This window comes from Dipodomys merriami, unplaced genomic scaffold (assembly GCF_024711535.1).
Source record: "Dipodomys merriami isolate MVZ:Mamm:240054 unplaced genomic scaffold, mDipMer1.0.p SCAF_13, whole genome shotgun sequence".
Taxonomy (NCBI): domain Eukaryota; kingdom Metazoa; phylum Chordata; class Mammalia; order Rodentia; family Heteromyidae; genus Dipodomys; species Dipodomys merriami.
In genome coordinates, this window is record NW_027202604.1 from 23,268,103 (window position 1) to 23,288,375 (window position 20,273).

The 20,273-nt window shown below is 41.8% G+C and overlaps 1 protein-coding gene across 21 annotated transcripts in view; it reads right to left on the reverse strand.

The window, feature by feature from the left end:
- Magi1 (membrane associated guanylate kinase, WW and PDZ domain containing 1) overlaps positions 1-20,273 on the reverse strand; it is a 551,837-nt gene that overhangs the window by 63,378 nt on the left and 468,186 nt on the right. For all 21 annotated transcript variants that reach the window (XM_070018902.1, XM_070018908.1, XM_070018909.1 and 18 more), the window contains 4 exons: positions 18,279-18,385; positions 16,181-16,273; positions 12,265-12,447; positions 10,498-11,118 (listed from right to left, as the gene is read on the reverse strand). In XM_070018902.1, coding sequence (XP_069875003.1) covers positions 10,498-11,118; positions 12,265-12,447; positions 16,181-16,273; positions 18,279-18,385 — 1,004 coding nt within the window. The remainder of the gene's footprint in view (positions 1-10,497; positions 11,119-12,264; positions 12,448-16,180; positions 16,274-18,278; positions 18,386-20,273) is intronic.

The following is a 20,273-nucleotide window of genomic DNA, read 5'->3' on the forward strand; positions in this document are numbered from 1 at the left end:
ATTAGAGTCTGTAAGTCACATCACACCTTTTTATAATGCAAGCCTGGTATCCCCTGTTTATGTATAAGCTGCTACAGGGACAGAGTCGAGGGACAGAGAGTCTGTAAGGCCCTCAAAGCCAACCCTTCAGTCTTCTCACTCTCCTGACCGTATCCCAAATCTTCCCTATTACCACTCCAGTCTAAGCTACCAACACCCTTGCTACAACCTTGGCACTATCCCTAGTAGGGATCCACCTTCTACTCCTGTGTCCCTAAAACATATTCTTCCCACACACTCAGAGAAATTATTCAGGACTGTTGGTGGGAGTTTGTCCCTTGCCTGTGTGGATCCAGATGTAACTGAAATTGAGACTTGAAGTCTGGTGCCCCACCGTGCCTACCACTTCCCTTGCTTGCCTGCTTCCACTCACAAACCCTCCTTTACATGTTTTCCTTGAGTCTTTATATTAACTGTCCCTTCTTGAAAATCTGTTCTCCTCCCAAGTCAGTCAAGTCTCTCTGCCCAGTCTGGAGGATTCACACCTCCCTGCAAGACCCACTTTGATGTGTATGCTAGAACTCTTCTCCTCTGGCTGCTATTTTCCTTTTCCTCAGTCTATCTCCCCGTTCCTTTCTTCCCCTAGAATAAAGGTTCATGAAATCAGAAGCCTTGGTTTTTTTTGTTTTGTTTTGTTTTTGTAGACGATGTCGGTACTTTCTCTGTGCCTACACCATACCTAGCACAGGATGTGAACAAATCTGTCTTCCCAAAAGGGACAACAAAACTTCTTAACATTCAAATTCAGCCCTGTAAGTAGAAGCACAGAATAATAATTCTGTAGCCTGTCAGCCAAGACAATGAAATTCCTCTACTCTTCTAGAAATGCACAGAGATGCCACTGCTCTTAATGAAAATCGTAAATCACACATACATTTATAATAAACAATGCACATAGGTGAAAACGTGGCCTTCGTGTTTACTTTTAAGGAAGATGGCATGTATATGGCCCTACAGAAAAATACAACGACGAGGTGTATCTACCACTCTATATTAAATCCTAAAGGAATAAAACTCAAGTCCTTTGCAACTGAATATGCATATTAGAACAATTTAAAAATTGAAGCAAAAAAATAAACTAGAGTTCCTTAACATGTGAAAGTGAGGAGTAATTCTTACGCATTATATAATGAAAGACAGCCAAAATAGAAATGTTTTTATATTTATCTCATTCTTGCTGTACGTCATCTCAGATGCAAATGTGACCTAACATTTTATAAAGAATTCTCAAAAGAAAATCCTTGAAATCTTTAAACTGTGGCAATAAACCAAAGTAACAAATGAACACTGAATCACTAATAAAGGCCAGAAGGCTCCTTAATGGCAAATGTGAATTCTATCCTGTTTAGCACCAAGGAAATGCCAGAAGTTAACTAATTTTAACATCAATTAACTTTGAACAGTGAGAAATACTTAGGCAGCATGATGGGTGTGTCAAGAGGCCAAATTCCAAAATAATAGAAAACCCAGGTGCCTTCGGGAAATGATAAAGCCAATTCATTTGTGATACTGTGCCAGATCGATGAAGGAGATTTCAATGTTTTCCTCTTTTGGGAGGGGGATATACTGGCATATAGTGTCTGCTACACAGGCACTTTACCACTTGAGTCATGCCCCTAGTTCTTTAGAGGCTGAGCCAGCCTCAGGCCACAAGCTTCCTACTTATGGCCTCCCATGTAGCTAGGACCCACCATGCCTACCTTCTTAGTTGTTACGGGATCTGGCCAAAGTTTTGCCATGGGATGCCTCAAGCCATGATCTTCTCACTCTCTGCCTCCCGAGTATCTGGGATTACTGTGTCTGTGAAATATTGTGTCTCGCTGGTAACTACTGGAGATATTCTCTGCATAAGATGGAGATGTGCTTCTGTATCTGATGGAGACGTTTTCTACTTACAGCCGTGATGCTATCTGTCTGTGATGATGCTCTTCTCTATGTATGATACTGATGTTCTATGTCCACAGCAAGGATATTCTCTCTCCACGCTGGAGAGGCTGGTTATCTACAATGCAGATGTTTGTATCTGCAAAGCTGATATTGATGGTGATGTCCTCATCTACTCTGTCCAATGCAGCAGCTACTCACCATCCTTTCCATTGACCAACATGGTCTAGTAGGATTAAGGAACTGGATTTTAAATTTCATTTAATTTTAATTCATTGCACAGTGGTGACTTAATTAGACACTGGAGATGCACTGGTACCCACATGACCACTGGCTTTTGACTCTCCAGCTCCTTGGCCTGCAGATACCCCATCCATGTGTTCCTTGTCCTTGTGAGCAGCTTGAGCAGAAGAGTGAAGCTCTACAGGCAAACAAACCTGGGTTTAGGTCCAGGCTCTGTCACCTTTCTGAAGCATCTTGGCCCTTGTCCTCAGCTATTATAGTGCGCTGGCATCTCAAAAACTTCTCATGAGGATTAGTGGTTGTATTAACAAATGGCCCCGCATGACCTTATTTGTACGTTCAATACATATGACCTTCTGAACACCTACAACGTACCACTCAGTTTTGGACACTGGAGATAAGTAATGATTGAGTGGGAGTTCCTGCTGTCCTGGGAACCCCAAGTTAAGTCTAAGAATCCTGCTTCTATGAGGTTCCACTTTGTGTGGTATCAGCACCCAAGTCTGAAAATATCAAATGGAAAACCAGAAATGAAAAACCCATAAGCATTAAATTGCACACTATTCAGAATAGTACATATAGTGCTCTAACGATTCTAGTTTCTTATGAGCTACTGCTAAACTCTTATGTGCCTAACACATACATTAACTTTTATCAGGAAAAATACAATTTACACGGGGTTTGGTACTGTTGATGATTTAGTCATCTACTGTGGGGAACAAAGGGGAAGCCCTGTCCAAGGGCTAGGAGGGAGAACAAAGAACAGAGAGGGATGGTGGTAGATGGTATTTTATGTGGGTGATCAGAACAGTACTCTTAGGTAAAGGACCTCTGGGCATAGGCTATCTGGGACAAGATGGTAATGACATGCCTAGATGACACTGGATATTAGATACTTGGTGGGAGGGGGGGAGTGTCCTGACATAGGACTCTGGAGTTCACACTGAAGGTGAATTGGCTGGAAGCCACCTGGACTTGGGGAGTAGGATGCGCAAATTTACTCTAGGAAGTGGCGCTGTAGCTCAAGTGGTAGAGCGCTTGCCTTGAGCTGAAGAGCTGAGAGACAGCGCCCAGGCCCAGAGTTCAAGCCCCATGACCGACAAAAAAAAAAAAAAAAAAAAAAAAAAAAAAATTCTTAAAAAAAAATTTACTCTAGCCACAGACGGCCTGGGGAGACACTAAGACCAGGCCGGATGCCACACGATAGATAGAAGTAGTGGCCAGGAATGAGTGGAATGTAGGCTGAGCTTGGGTATTCTAAGAAGGGGGAGTGGACAGTGGAACATACCCAATACGATTAGGGTATCACTCCATTATCAACCCACACTGCCTCGCCGAGGCCTTGTAGCTCAGTAGGAGATATTCTGGCAGGGAAAGACTTATGGGGTATAATTTGCAATTCGTTCTCTTGTCTAAGACCAGAGGGCAAAGGGAGGGTAGAGGGGCCAGATCACTCAGTTGAGCTCTCAGGAGAACAGCTGACTACGAGTCTAATTATGATTAGTTTACATTATTTCAGCAGAAAAATACACACATTGTACACACACACACACATACACACGCACATATACACAAACAAGCTAATAGTAATGATGTGTTATATGAGAATACTGCTTTTCCTGTTGGACCCATGATGATTTTAATAAACTACATACCAGTCAAATCTGATGAGAATTAAGTGCACTCAATTTGCCCATGGACTTGGGACCTTCTTGCCTTGAAGTCAATAGGCTGTTTAGCATAATGGCTATCTATACAGTTTTTGGCACTAAAGTTCATGGGTTTAAGCCCTGCCTTGACCATTAACTAAGTGTGTGATTTGGGGGAAAAAAATCACTGTACCGGTCAGGTGTCAAGGTGTTCTCTATCTCAGATCTAAGACTAAGCTTACCTCAGAAGGCTCCATGAATTATATACTAAATGTATGTAAATGTTTGCCTGGAACTTGGAAGAAGTGTTTAATATTTTCATCACAAGTCTTCTCCATGTTTTTTCAATCAAATGAGATGCCTAGCCCCCCTCTTTGTTTTATGCTTGAGTGGTGTTGTTTCCATACCTCAAACAAACCCAGCTCCTCCATATTTGTTTCCCTGTCGTAGGTGGAAGCAACCACTGCCAAGTTTCTCAGAGGATCCTACTCAAAATCAGCAGTTCCAGTTTGGTAACACAATGACATGCTGCTAAGTTTATATGTGTTTATGTTTGTGCACGTGTGTGTGTTTGTGAGTTGTATTTGTGTCTGTGAGTATGCCATGGTGACTTGCCCGGCACACAGTAGGTCCTCAGTAAATGGCATCAGTAACATCAGAAACATTTTTCATGTGTGTGTGCTGATCATGGGGCTTCAACTCAGAGCCTGGGTACTATTATCTCTGAGCTTCTTTTGCTCAAGACTAGTGTTTGCTCTACCACTTGAGCCATAGCTCCACTTCTAGCTTTTTGGTGGTTAAACATCTAATGGATTTTCTTGTCAAGGCTGGCTTTGAACCATAATCCTCAGGTCTCAGTCTATGTACTTAGGATTATAAGCGTGAGCCACTGACACCTGGCTTATCTCAACCACTATTATATATAATTTTGATCTTTTAATTCTCATCATTATCCTTCCAGTTATGAAGTATGGCTAAAAAGCTATATGATTCATTTTCTCCCCTGACTTATAGATAACATTTAATTGAGTCAAGTAATATTTTCTGAGACCACATCACATGCTTGGTCCCCCATAAGAAGCCTGGGGTAGAGGGAAAACTTGGACCTTTCCTCCTCTCCAGGAATTCTAATATTTCATTTTATTTAAATCAGATCCTAACATTACTTAGGGACTGGACAAAAATCTTCCACGTATGACTTATACAAGCCAGAAAGCAAAGTATTACTTCTATTCTTGTGATGAGCAAAAACTAGCAGAATCTGAGCACCAACCTCTCTGGGGTCATGTGCTTTCAGTTCCTGGAGGAGAAGGTGTGGAAGGGAGGAGCTGAGCAGGGCCTGAGATGAGATGGAGAAATGGTACTTCTATAGCTCAAGGCTGGGGATGTAGAGCAGGACGCTTAGGCTCTGGGTTTGATCTCCAGCACCACAAAACAAAAAGCAATAGAATCTTTAATCACTCAGAAATGAAAATAATGATTTTTAGTTCTATAAACTTGGTTTCTCACAAGGCATATGTTGTAGAATAAAAACTAGAAGGGCCCACAGGGGGACAACCTAACAGTACCTGTGCATCACAATGGACAATGAAGCTTCCAGAACAAAATTACAAATGGCTCTTTCGTTGTGTTTTTCAATTAAGAAGCCACCCTAGGGGCTGGGAAGTTGGCTCAGTGGTACAGTGCTTGCCTTGCATGCCTGAGGCCCTGGGTTTGATTCCTCAGCACCACATAAGCAAAAAGAAAAAAGCTGGAAGTGGCACTGTGGCTCAAGTGGTAGAGTGCTAGCCTTGAGCTGAAGAGCTGAGGGACAGCGCCCAGGCCCAGAGTTCAGGCCCCATGACCGGACCCCCCCCCCCAAAAAAAAAAAAAAGAAGAAGCCACCCTACCCAACCGCTTCAGCAATATTAGGAAAATATCACGGTCAGCATTGCTACTTTGGTGTCAGTTGTGGCACAAATGATACATTCTTTGATCTGCATAACCCATTTTCAAGGCAAATGTCATCCACATTTTTTTTTTAATGTTGAACTAGACTCAGAGAAGCTAAGTGACTCTCCTAAAGTCACAAAGAGGGTACAAACAGGAGCCAGGATGTAGAGTTTCATACGTAAGCTCCAAACACTTACGCTCTTTCATGTATAGAATAATAGTTGTTCTTGTCATAATGCAGAGAGAACTGTCCAAAAGGTACTGGGTTCATAATTTTTTTAAATAAAGAAATAGCCAGACACAATGGCTCAAGCCTATGATCCTAGCTACTTAGGAGATTGAAATTGGGGGATGAGATAGAGAGATGGGGTGCCAGGCAAGCGCAGAAGGGACTTTGTTTTTGGAAACACACCTGAGAGCTGTGCTAGAGGCAAAAGAGGTGTGTTCAGAGTGCTTGGGATGGTTCCAGATTCCCAGGCATGTGCACAAACAATCCTGGCAACTCTACCCTGACTTAGAAAACTGTCGGCTCTCAGATATTTACAAAAGGTATTTCAGCCTCCGCTCAATTTTCTATTGGGGAAGATAGGAGGAACAGCTTGAATGTACTAAAAAACAAAGAATATCAGATCATGACAACAAATGTTGAAAATGAGTTTGGGGTCTGGGTGCTAGTGGCTCATGGAGCTCTGAGGATGGAGGTCTGAAACCAACCTGGGCAGAACAGTCCATGAGATTATTCGCTAATTAAGCACCACAAAGCCAGAAATGGAGCTGTGGCTCAAATTGTACAGTGCTAGCCATGAGCACAAAAGTTAAAGGACAAAGACCAGGATTTGAGGTCAAGCCCCAGTACTAGCAAGCAAACAATCCAACCAACGAAAAAGAGCCTGGGGATTAAGAATTAAAACAGCTAGGCTCCAGTGGCTCATACTTGTAATCCTAGCTACTCAGGAGCCTGTGATTGATGTGAGGATCAGAGTTTGAAGCCAGCCCAAGCAGAAAAGTCCCTGTGAGACTCATACCTCCAATTAACTACTCAAAACCGGCAGTGGCACTATGGCTCAAAGTGTCCCAATGCTAGCCTTGAACAAAAGAGCTCAAGGACAGTGCCCAAGCCCTGAGTTCAAGCCCTATGACCAACCAAAACCAAAAACCAAAACCAAAACAAACAAACAAAAAACAGTTGCTCTAAAACATTCAATTTTGCCCCAAAGCACAGAAAGCCTCATTCCCACCATGAAGCACTTATTTTGCATACCAGGAGCTATGAGAGTCAAAGCAATTCGTGAAGTAGCCTTCATGTTCATGTTTAACTGAGCTGCTGTCCTGTGCCTCCATCAAATCTTCTCCTTATAATCCTCACCAGAAGGGTGATTAAATGTCAGTGCTGACTCACACAATCGTGCATGGCAGAAACAAATATAATTATATGCTTCTGAGAAAGATTAATAGTAGCTGGTGCTAGCCTGCCAACTGCAGATGTACAAATATGCCATCCTTTCCATATATCAAACACAAGGCATATGGTGTATTTCAAAGTCTACTGATGTTATAGGGTCTTTAAGTGACTCAGGTTCTGGAAGATACCGTGTAGATGTTGACTAATGAGGCAGTATATTTTGAATCTTTCTACATCAATGTTATAAAATGTGATGGAATTAAACAGAAAGAAGGGCTCAGGAATTGTGGGAACACAAACACAGTTAAAAATCCAGAGATATGTTTCACTAAGCACTCACTGTTACTTCAAGCAAATTCACAGATTCCAGGAAGTGTTAAGTTACTAAATAGTCATGGAACTATTTTTTGAGGGGGTGGGTTCTCTTTCACTAAGAAATCTAATGGAACACAAGTGAGTATACCACAGAAATGAAGAAGTAAATTGGAGAGAGAATAGATAGTTTGTAACTATCAAATGAGCAGGATCAAAATGTTGCCAAGACCCACTGGCAAGTTTCCAGATTGCTGGCCACCTACACCAATAAGTGTGCAAAGTCAGTGTTCCTCAGAATTAAGTAGGCAGAAAATAGGACTGGGAACTGCAGAACCTGAGTGAATACCTCAGCTGTACTGGGCTGTACCTTCATGAATCCTAGGAAGGCCGTAAAGTCCGACAGGAGGAAAACTCTCCACAAAACACCAATTTATCTGCAAAAGTCAAGTATCATCCCTGCCTCTCTCATCATCATCATCATCATCATCATCATCATCATCATCATCATCATCATCATCATCATCACACTTACACTCAAATTATTTCCAAGTACATTTGGTCACTATTAAAGAACTAATGATCTGAGAATCAAGTGGACAGATATGAGAAAGAGACTTCAAAACTGTCTTGAAAGCTGGGTGCTGGTGGCTCATGCCTGTAATCCTAGCTACTCAGGAATCTGAGATCTGAGGATCATAGTTCAAAGCCAGCCTGGGCAGGAAAGTCCACAGAAAACTGGAAGTGGCACTGTGGCTCAAGTGGTAGAGTACTTGCCTTGAGCTGGAGAGCTTAGGGACAGCGCCCAGGCCCAGAGTTCAAGCCCCACTACCAACAAAACAAAAACAAAAACACAAAACTGTCTTGAAATAGGTTAAAAAGATGAAATCTGCTCAATTACCCACTCTAGAAGGGGTGATTGAGCATTTTGAGGCATACAGACAGTTGAACAATATTTTGGATTTCTGCCCAGCTACTCCAATCATTCTGATCACATAGCAGGAAGATTCTCCATAGCTGATTGCGTGGCTGCTCTGACACAAATGAGCTCTCCACTGCAAGGGAGACACGTCTTATTTTTTCCTCTCTCGTCAAAAACTCAAATATGGCTGGGCACCGGTGGCTCACACCAGTCATCCTAGCTACTCAGGAGATTGAGATCTGAGGATCTCGGTTCAAAGCCAGCCCAGGCACGAAAGTCGAAAGTCTATGAGACTCTTATCTCCAATATACCACTAGAAAACCAGAAGTAGTGCTGTGGCTCAAGTGGTAGAGTGCTCACCTTAGCTGAAGAGCTGAGGGACAGCGCCCAGGCCCAGAGTTTAAGCCACATGACTGACAAACAAAACAAAACAAAACAAAAACCCTCAAATATGATGTCCTTGAAACAAACTGTGTTGGCAAAGATTGTGGGAACAACCAGTCTCAGGCTATTTTGCGCAAGCCTTTGCCATAACCAGTCACAAATACTTATCCCAGGAGCAGGACACTTCACTGGGGTAGAGACTATTTCTCTGGTAAGGCCCTGGAGTGCTGGTGAAGCACAAGGTGGGGTAAAGAAGAGGAGAGATAGGAGGAAGAAAGGTGAATGTGGGCTCCAGATTTAGAAACCCCAGTTCTGTGAGATCCTCAACCTCTTCATTCTCATGAGACTAGGCTGAGGAACATTTTTAGCACAATTGGTGGCACTATCATTCTACCACTTACACTAAAAATAGTCACACCCAAGAATAAGGAGTCAGGTATGTAAAGCTGAACTAAAAGATAAATAAATAAATATACAATGGCTGAGTTATGATAATACTGACTGCAACAAAGGCCACAACAGTGGAGATACGCAGAAGAAATGGAGTAGAAGAGATGATGTGGGTCAGGGGATAATTAGATAACGTGATCCAAGAAGGCTTCTTGGGGGAGCTGAGACCAAATCAAACTGAGGACTGGATAAAGGGCTCTGTGCAGAGGAAACAAGAAGGCAAAAAAAAAAAAAAAAAAAAAAAAGAACCGGACATGGTAAGTTGTAGGAATCTCTGCATTCACACACAGTGAGACCAAAGGAGGATATTCTTAGGAGAGGATCACCAAGATGCAATGCCTATGTACACCTGATCGTATAAAATAGTATTTATGGAAATGAACTGCAGAAAATGGAAACAAGAATTTTTTTCCTTTGTTAGGAAAACTAAAAAAGTTCCTGAGCTGAGAAAGGGCTTAAGGTCTTTTAAGTAATTTCAGAAAAGACAGTTGCACAAGCCTTGTGAGAAGAAGAGGCGAGTGAAGCGAGATCCAGTATCCTGTGCAGGCTCAGGGGTCTTCAAGGTGAAACATTTTGAAATCTTATCTTTTGAGTTTTGGTGGGAGTAATGGGATTTGAACTCAGAGCTTCACACTTGCTAAACAGGTATTCTACCATTTGAGTTATACATCCATGATTTAGTGGGTCTCATACATTTTGGCTTTTTTTTTTTTTTGGTCTGGGACCAACTTTTTATTACAATTCGCTGACCTCTGCCCTATGCCTCCCCTGTAGCTGGTATCCAGCTTGTTGGTTGAGATGGAAATCTCACTAACTTTTTATACTAGGCTGGCCTTGAAACACATTTCTCTCAACTGCTACTTCCTGAACAGCTAGAGTTATAGGCATGGGCACCCATTCCCAGCCTACTAAAACTTAATGGGTTTTAAAAAGTACAACCTGATTTAGGTTTTAAAGTGAGACTTTACTTACACATGTGTAACATAATGTAAAAACTATAAACTTTATCCCAAAGGGACTAGCATTTGAAACAATCACGAAGCATTTAGAAAGGATTTCTAAATACTTCAATAAAAAACAATCTTGAGCTGGGTACATCACTCAGAGGTAGAATACTTGACTAGCAGGTCCTGGAATCTGGGTTCAATTCTCAGTACTGAAAAGTGATTTAAAAATATCATCTTAAAGGCATATATTTAAACCCAGAGTTCCCATGAAGACCATCAAGCTCTGCGAGAGACTTGAGATGATAGCGACAGAGAACAAAAGCTTTTCCATACCTCCCCGCTGCACCAACAGCGTGACCTCGCTGCCCTTCGGGCATTCAATCAGCATATCCACGACCTGGTTGTGTGTGAGGGCTTGAACGTTCTTCTTATTCACTTCCACTATGAGGTCTCCCTCTTTCAGGCCTCGGCACCTAGGACTGTCCACAATCTGTTTCACTCTCTGACCTCCTCCACCAGGGCTGTCTGCAATAGTAAAACCAAAGCCCATGGGCCCTTTGACTATGTGGACAGTGATAAGTTCTGGCTGAGTGGCTATGGAGGAAGCCAAGGAGACTGTGTCATTGGGATAGCCGTGAGAACTGTTGGAAGCCACGTCGGCAGGGCTGCTTGGCCTGGCATCCTTCATGCTGCTCACTTTGCCTGTCTTACTACTGTGGCTGGCGGGCGAGTCATAGGTCTCTTGTCCATTCACAATAATTGGTTCTTTGTCCAAAATGGCCACTGAGGTCACTAAACTTGTGTTGGGGTCATCTGGGTCAAAAGGCAATGGGTAACCTCGACAGAGTTCAAGGTCCACACTGGCACCAATGGGAATTGACTGGAAGATTTTCACAACTTGCGCATGGGTGTGTCCCAAAACACAGGTGTCATTCACGCTGACAATCACATCTCCTGTAAATGCAAAAAGTGAAGGAGTCAAAAAAACACAGCACCCAGAAATAATGTGTTCCTAACATCCAAAATATGCCATTCTGGCATCAGAATTCTTTTTAGCTAACTATACTTAAAAAAAAATTCAGCAAGTATAAAAATGGAGGGAAGACACTCTGATCCTCCTCCTTTTCTTCCCAGAAGCAGGAGATAAAATTGCAGTGGAAGATATCCTTTCTGTATCTCAAAATCATCTTACCCCAGGTAACATTCTTACTACCATGGATAAGAGGTCAAAAACAAGGGAAATCTGTGCAAATTACTATACATAGCAACTGTTAAACCAACCTCTAACACCCAACTCCCTCCTTTGATCAGTTAACTACTCTAGTCAACACCCATTTGTCTTCTTACATTTTCACAGCTGAGGATCCCATGTTCAAGGCAGTAAGTATTCACTCTAACCACATGCTAACATACTTGGGTGTGTACTTCTTTATGAGTGTTCCATGTCACTGAAAACTCATATTAAACAAATCTACTGCTTTTCTTCTATTAACCTGTCTTGTGTAATTAGTCTCAGCTCTAGTCATCTTCCCTCCCTCCCTCCCCCCCGCCCCTTTCTGGAACTACTGGGATTTGAACACAGAGGTTCATGCTTGCTAGCAGGTGTTCTACCACTTAAGCCAAACCCTCATCCCTCCCACCAAAACTTGTGAGGGGGTGGACACAAAATGCTGTCTCTCTTGTCAGCTATATGAAGCTATAAGTGGATGGAGGTGATTGCATGAGGCACAGAGAGACTGCTTCTATTGCTTATTTTAACTGCTAATGAAGCATTCCTTAAGTATCCGGTGTCTTCTCTGCTAAAGAGAATATAATCATCATTGAAAGATCACTGACATTCTTTTTTCTGAAAATTGTCACTGCAGAGATCCAAGTTTAGAAATCACTTATTCAATTGGATCTCTACATTTCTAGTGAATTATTACTTCTGAAGTTTAAGTGGGTATAAAGGCTTCTGGCACCTGGACTGAAGGATGGAGGGCTCTGGCACATTCCAAGGGTGAAAAACACCTTTATAAACCTGTGAGACACAATGCTCTTTGGTCTTGCTTAGTGGTGAGCTGATCTCATCACTAGAAGGCTGCAGCCCCGCACACTCACCGGTCTCCATCTTGCCGTCCAGTGCGGCAGGACCGTCGAGAACCAGGCTCTTGATCTGCAGGAATTCGTCGGGTTCATCTCCTCCTACCACCGTGAAGCCAAAGCCACGACTGCTTTTCCGCAGCTTCGTGTGGATGAATTTGCCTTTCAGCTCAGAAGGGTTTCGTGTAAAAAAGGGTTTGCCTGAATGAAAACGAGAGAAGAGCAAGGAGTCTGTCTATGAGTGAGAAGGAAAATTAAGTTAGATATGAGACATTATAGATCTGACTCTCCAAGCTCATGTTTGGGCTGGAGCCTTAGGGTAGAGATGTGTTTCAAGAAAGTGTTCTTTTGATTTCAGGAATCGGAGTACTCTCAGGTCCCTCTCTCTGTTTAGGAGATGGGTATTGTGCACAAAGCATGTCATCTTTAAAGTTTAAAGGAAGACAGAAGAGGAGGACAAAACTGGTCCTGATTGGGTGGCCCACTTCCCTGGTATTAGGGAACTGAGAAGCCATAGCTCCCCCAAAGGAAGTTCAGTCAGTCCTTATTTTGTGTCACTGTCTATTGGGACTGCATCCAATATACTGCTTTGGGTCTGGATTTTACCTATAATATCAACTGATGAAAACTTTTAGGTTTCAACCAAATGGAAGGCTCAGAAAAAATGCAGATAGTTCCAGGATAATATGGTGGCCATATTTCTTTCTTATTAAAAGTGCTATTTGATGGGAAAGAGGGAGAGAGAGAGGGGAAGGAGGGGGGCTCTAGGAGCCTGGCACCCAGAAAGAAAAGTTATTTTTGGTTAACTATAACTAAAAGGCCTAAAAGGTCTATGGGCAGGCATACAATTTTTAATTGCATATTTGAAAAGTCTCTGGCTCCTAAAAAGGAAGGCTCTTTTAAATTGCCTGTAGTCAGAGGTCTGTTCATTAACCACCACTCCAGAGAAATCCCAAGGATTATTGGAAGTTTGACAAGCTGTGGCTACAGAAAGGCGAAGCTTCCTGAGATGTGCCAGGCAAAGTCACCTGCCAAGGCATGGGGAGAACGGGGAGAGAGGCCACCTGCAGCAAAGGCTGGAGGGAGACAGCTGTTAAGCCAATTACCAGATGGAAAGTTGAGGACAGGTGAAATGACCCTTAAAATTTATTTTAGAAAAAGGAGGCGAATGGCCTAGAATCTTATAGCAAAGGCTACTAGTTGTTTCAGGAAGCTGGAAGTGAAACACACTTCAGTTATGTAGATTTTTCCTGAGTACAGATTAAAACAAACATGTCTCATCTCCCTTTCCTGGAGTGTGTGTGTGTGTGTGTGTGTGTGTGTGTGTGTGTGTGTGTGTGTGTGTGTGTGTGTGTGTGTGTGTGTGTGTGTGTGTGTGTGTGTGTGTGTGTGTGTGTGTGTGTGTGCGCGTGTGTGTGCGCGCGTGTGTGTGCGCGCACCTGCACACACTGGTATTGGGGCTTGAACACTATCCCTTATCTTGTCCTACTCAAGGATGGTTCTCTACCATTTGAGCCAGAGCTCCACTTAGGGTTTTTGCTAGATTATACGTGTAAAACACCAGTGCTGACTACCTTTCTTGTTATTTTTGTCGTTAGAATTTATAGCTTTCTAATACAGTATACATCTCCTTGCTGGTTTGGTTTCTTGTCTAGTAATACTGTTCCCTGTGTCCAGGAATGAGGGACACTGCATAAAACTATTAAACACACATAAAACTATTAAAATCTAAGCTCCGTGAAGATTTCCGCTTGTAAGCCACTCACTTGGAATTCTGTCTGGCTTTAAGTAGTTCTTCTAGAGTGAAGGAATGAATGAACAAAATCACAAACAGATTCAACAGGCTTTTGCTAAGATTGAAGTGTCTGGATGTTAGAACTTTTTTACACTTATTACAGGCAAAGTTAGAAGATGTGAAACGCACCAGGCAGTTTGAATATTTTAAAAAGTCATTAGCATATTTTGTGCTTGGAGTATTTTCATCTTAATAGAGACATGAACAGAGCTTTGAAATTACACCACTGCCTTCCACTGGTCATGCTTAACTAGAGAGGGAAGACCAGAGGGTTTCACATTTATGCACATTTTATAGATGGGTGGATCATTAGTTAAGGCAACTTGTGGAGAGAAATAGTTTTTCGCCACAAGCAGTGAAATTCGAAGTTCTCTGCCATAGCTCTGATTGGTGTAATTTTCTGAGACCTAAAATCTTTGTGGGCTAGAAAGCAGTTTTAAGTCTTGGCTGTGTTCTGAAACTCACATGAGCAGCTCTTAAAAATGTCCCCTTTTACATTTTTGCCTCTACCAGGCTCACCCAATCAAGATTTTTTGGGTTTTGGCCCCAAACTTTGCCCTTGAACCACCATTAGGGATTATTTCCCTACCAGGCTTCAACTAAACATGGAGGAGGCTGAATCATACTGATATCAATCAATATGTTATTATATATTATGTTCTATCTTTTATAAAGTCATTATCACCAAAGACGGTATACTCATGTCAGAAAAAGCTTAAAAAAAAAAAAAACCAACCCTTCATCTATGACAATGTCCGGCTAGCAGAGAAACAACTGCTGTATTATGAAAATTGTAATGGAGGAGTCAAAATGAGAGAATTACTCTACTAATTGTACAGCTAACACAGGTATAGCTTGCTGAAAACGTAGATTTGAAGGTAAATCTTACATTATTTTTAATGTTTTTGAACTAGAAATATCTCCTAACTTATAAAACAAGATGCTTGTTCATTATTTAAGAGAAAAGGCAAACTAAACAAACAACAACAAAATCCCAGAATTCCCCTATCACTGCGGAACAATGAGGCCTGAAAGTCTGAGAGCTTACACTTTTCAAGAATGGTTCTCTCTAGGGGGCACATATTATTTGTGGATGTAAGTAAGTGAGCCTCAAGGAAATGCTCTCTGTATAACATGCATAAATGCCAACACCGTGGCAGGAGCCAGGGAAGAGAACTTTAATATAATATAAAGCCATTTACACCGACAGGGAAATCTTAGTCAAATGCAAGTTTGTTGACTAGAGTCTTGATATATCTAATGCTAAGTGCAGCAGTGGAGCTCACAGGGCACTGATGAAAGTGAACTACACAACTCGTGGGTGGAGACTGGGGTGGGCGAACTAGGAGAGAGTGAGGAGGACATTGTAGGAAAAGGAATGTACTCATTACCTGATTCATGTAATCCCTCCATACATCACCTTTACAATAACAATGAAGTAAATAACTCTTTCTTTCTTTCTTTCTTTCTTTCTTTCTTTCTTTCTTTCTTTCTTTCTTTCTTCCTTCCTTTCTTATCAGTAGTGGGACCTAAACTCTGAACTCTGGTGCTGTCCCTCAGTTCTTCAGCTCAAGGCTAGTGTTCTACCACTTGAGCCACAGTGCCACTTCTGGCTTTTTCTGCTTATGTGGTGCTGAGGAATCGAACCCAGGGCCTCATGCATGCAAGGCAAGCATTCTACCACTGAGCCACCTTCCCACCCCCCTAACAATTTTTTTTAAAAGAATTTATCTTATTTAACATGACATTAAATATTTGTCTCTACACTGATGGTTTCCAATGCTGACATGATTTAGCACCCAGGGACATTTAGCAGTGTCTGGAGAAGCTTTAGCTTGCCGCAGGATAGGGGTGAGGTAGGAGATGAGCAGGGATACTTTAAAACATCCCATCAGGTACAGGAAAGCCCCCTACATGCAGAATTATCACGCCCAAACTGTCAACAGCACTGAGGATGACAGCTCTGGTTGTTTTTAAAATACTGCAAAGAGCGAGAGAATCTTATTCTGGAAGGATTCTAAATTTTCAGACATGTCTGATTAACAACACTAATAGAATTGCTTTTACTATTTGTGTTTTCACTATAAAAATTTTTTAAATGAGACATGACACCACGATGCAATTATAAAAACACATTACCCTGAAGTGGAGGGTCCCTGGCTGGCTCTGGATTGCTTGGGGGATGGGTAGAAACAACAGGAGGCACAAGGGATGAATGATCTTCTGCCCATTCTAAGAGAAAGAAAAAGGAAAGAGTGTCAAAGAGCTGGCCCATTTCCCTTCACAGTGCTAATCAAATCAATAAACCAAATCAGATTAGATGAAGCTGGTACCTGACCTTGGGTTTCTCTTCTCAGGGATACTTGGGGAAAGAAATTCACCAATATTTGGGGAGTAGACATTCAATCAATAAAAACTCCAGATCTTTCTGGCTGCAGAGTCCAAAGTGAAATCAAGAACAAACATGAGAAAAGCAGTAGGGTTGCCCAAAGTCAGCCCTTAGAGAGAGAAAGCTCCTTAAGGCAAGCGAGGCACAGGTGGACTCAGCCTGTCTTAGGGCGAGTGCTAGATGAACACAGATGATAGTATGGGGCGAAGGTGCTAACTCTTGTCATCTCTGAACCAAACTGGGAGCCACTACCAGGATTCCTGTGTCCTAATGTTGTCTGATGCATCTTGAGGCCCCCTGAGAGGCACCAGAGTTACTTTCCAGCTCAGGTACCATATTCTGCTGTACAGCCCCACTGCCCAAAGGACATTTTCCAACAGTACCAAGTGTTATCGTTTAAAATGTTCTTTTCAAATAGAGAAGAGATGAGGCAGAGGACTGTGAATTGGCAAGTAGATACACATACACACACTCACTGTCTAAATTAAACAGTGCAGGGCAGCAAGTAGAACACCAGAATTTATCAGTCAAATTGGGTCCGGTGCTATTCTTCTGCCAGCAAAGAAGAGCACTTATGCTTTAAAAATCACTGAAAAGAATAAAAGAATTAAGCTGGGTGTGGTGGTACATCCCTGAAATCTCTAGTCGTTGGAAAGCTGGGATAGGAGCCTCGAGTATGCAGTGAAATACTATAGCAACAAATAATCAAAAGATTAGGAGGAGAAAGGTGCTGTTGACTTTGTGACACCTAGAAACTAGGTTCAATTGACAGGGTACATAGGTCAAGTTTTAGACATGTAGCTATGTACGTTCCTTTGCATATTGGCTATCACTATTTGCAGACTGCAAGAACAAGAACTGACCACTTGTAACTAAGAATGTATGTATCATAAAGCCTTAACTGTTTACTATGAGGACCTTGACAGAAGAAAAATGGCTAATCCAGAGCATAGCGTCTCTATTTATTTATTACATTCCAGGGCTGGAGATGGAACTAATGGTAAAGTATGTGCTTAGCAGGTAGGAGGCTTTAAATTTGATTCTCTCCCACAAAAAAAGTACAGCACTATATTCTGCATTATAGTAATCAAAATAATGCATTTGACATCATATTGAGGTGATATGGAGCCTATTATTTTTAAATATTATTTCCAGTGGAAAACTGGAAAAAACCTGTCTCTGTTAATAAATGGATGGCTAAACAAAGGTGTAAATATTCATTAAGGGATACATTACAAAATTATTAAAATTTATAAGGTAATAATCATAGCTACACAGGAGGCTGAAAACAGTTCAAAGTCAGCCCAGGTAGATGTATATCCCTAGAGTATCTAATATTTCCACACAAAAAAACGTCAAGAATGATGTGGGGACAACATGAGAGAATTTAATATTTTCATGAATGGTTCATATTTTTACAAAGACCGTGAATTAATCTAACTCTTAAGAAGCTCTCAAAATTACCAGCTCTTTCTGATCTGTGTTCACATGTAATTTTCCTAAAAATAATAGTCACTGTTCGTGCCTAGCAGTTCTGCCTAAAGTAAGAATGCTAAAAGGCATCTGTATTTGTGAGAGCAGTTAGAACACAAATGTCACCAGAGTGGGGAATTCCTTCATGCCAGAAGAGATGCAGGTGATTCTGAACCTGTCTCTCCCCTGCCATGAGCAAAGTGTGGCAAGGGTGGTTAGTGAGTAGAGGCTCAGCATCCTCAGCTCAGGACAGCAACTCCTTGCCTGGAAGAATGGCTCAGTCATCAAGGCCAATTCTGACCACACGGGGGTGTCAGTGCTCAGGCTTTGTCCCATGTTCCCAGCTAAGAAAAAGCCTCCAGGGAAGAAGCTAACCTTCTAGCGGTGGTGGCTGCTGCTGTTGCTGCTGCTGCTGCTCTAACTGCTTCTTCCGCTTGGCTTCCAGAACAGGGTTCTCATACTGGGTCTTTCTGTTGATGTGGCTGTAGAGAAAGGAGAACTGTTTACAGGCAGGAAATTTCCATCCCACCAGCAAAAAGCCAATCACTGTCAAGTTCCGTGGTTAGAACTGAATAAAGCAAGTGCTTTAACCCTACATAGAACAGTAAATAAAAATGAAGTTTCCATTACTGACTGCTTATATGCACCCGGCATTGTGTTGTCAGTTATGCATTTCATAATGCTCCTACTCATATGGCAGTACCCCACTGTTCACAAAGAGGATTATTCCAGACCCCAGAGGATTTTGAAAACCAGGGATAATATTGAACCTTATCTTACTATGATTTTAATGTCCACATACATATGTACCCACGGCAAGGTTTACAAATTAGGTCCAGTAAGAATTAACAATAACTATAAATTTTAGCAACCTCAGCATATGGTTCATTTTTTTCCCTCCCCTCATTATGTTGAGAATGTTCATTGAAAGGAAGCATTTCATAGCTTCTCTTGAGAATACTCCTGTTGCTATTGGATGATGTCTGCATTCTGAAGCCACAGCTAAGTACACTTAAGCGTGCCTTGAACCCAGGTACTACGATGCTAGGAGGAGCCTGGTGACAATGAACAATTTACAGGCTGGCAGTGCATGAAGTAGGGACATGACCGACAAAGGCCATTAGCCATCCTGGTTCTGGCATAGCAGGACAGTTTGTGATTTCACTTTGTTAATCAGAATGGCCCTTGACTTAAAACTTACAAACGACTTACTTCTGGAATTTTCCGTGTGATATGTTTCCAACTATGGCTGACCTCAGAAAAGTGAGACCACAAAGCGCGTAAGGATGGATGGGGTATGGAGGGGCTACTGTATTTCCTCAAAATAAAAAGTAAGATAAATTGTATAGGACTCCAGGCATTCACACACAGTAAAACCAAAGGAGGACATTCTTAGGGGAGGAACACAAAGGCACAATGTGTCGCTGAGCATATAAAAATGTATTTATCAAAATGAACTCTAAGAAATGGACGCAAAGGGTTTTTTTTAAACTTTTCTTTTTTTGTTTTTCATTTTTCTGTCTTCAGGGGAGGTAAGAGGGGACACAAAAATGGAGACACATGAGGTGAACAAATGCAGTAGTGGAAACTATGTTGAAAATAAACTATAGAACTTGTGGGTGGGATGGGAAGGAAACGCTGGGAAAGAACAAGGAAGGGGTGACATTGTCCAAAAAGAAATATGCTCAGTACCAGCCTTATGAAATGGTAACCCCTTTGTACCTCACCTTTATGACAACAAGAAAAATTTAAAGATAAATAAAATAAATAAACTTTTGAGGAGTTATGAATTCCTTGAATATAACATAGCTACTAAGGAATAACAGGCCTGGAAGCTCAGGGCTGTCTGCTTTCAAATTCCAAGATGTGACTTTACTCCAATTTCCAAGGTATCGCCTCGTGGGGGAAGTTGCTTAAACTCCACAAGAAGACTTTGGCATTCCTGAGAAGTCAGATGAAAGCAGATGAGTGAAGCTGTCTATAACACGAGGACTGCAATGGAACCTTGCACAGAAGGCAGAAACTTAAGTGCTCGCCACAACAGTTAAGTGAAAAGAACTCCACTAAATATCTGTCAACTACTCTGATCATCTGACAGAGGCAGAATGAAAAGTATAGCCCTTGGGGGGGGGGGGAGGGGAAAGATTCCAAATATAGCTAGTCTAAGCAGATGTGATGTGTCCAATGTGACAAAGACCCAGACATTTTAGATGATTATGTAATAAAGTCATGGCAAAAACATACATATACACACTAATACATAAATAAAGCCATGGCCCGTTTACTGAGTATGTCTAAGTATACATGTGTATATAGATACAAGCCCATGCAAATATACAAGCATATACACATCGATATATGTGCATGTAC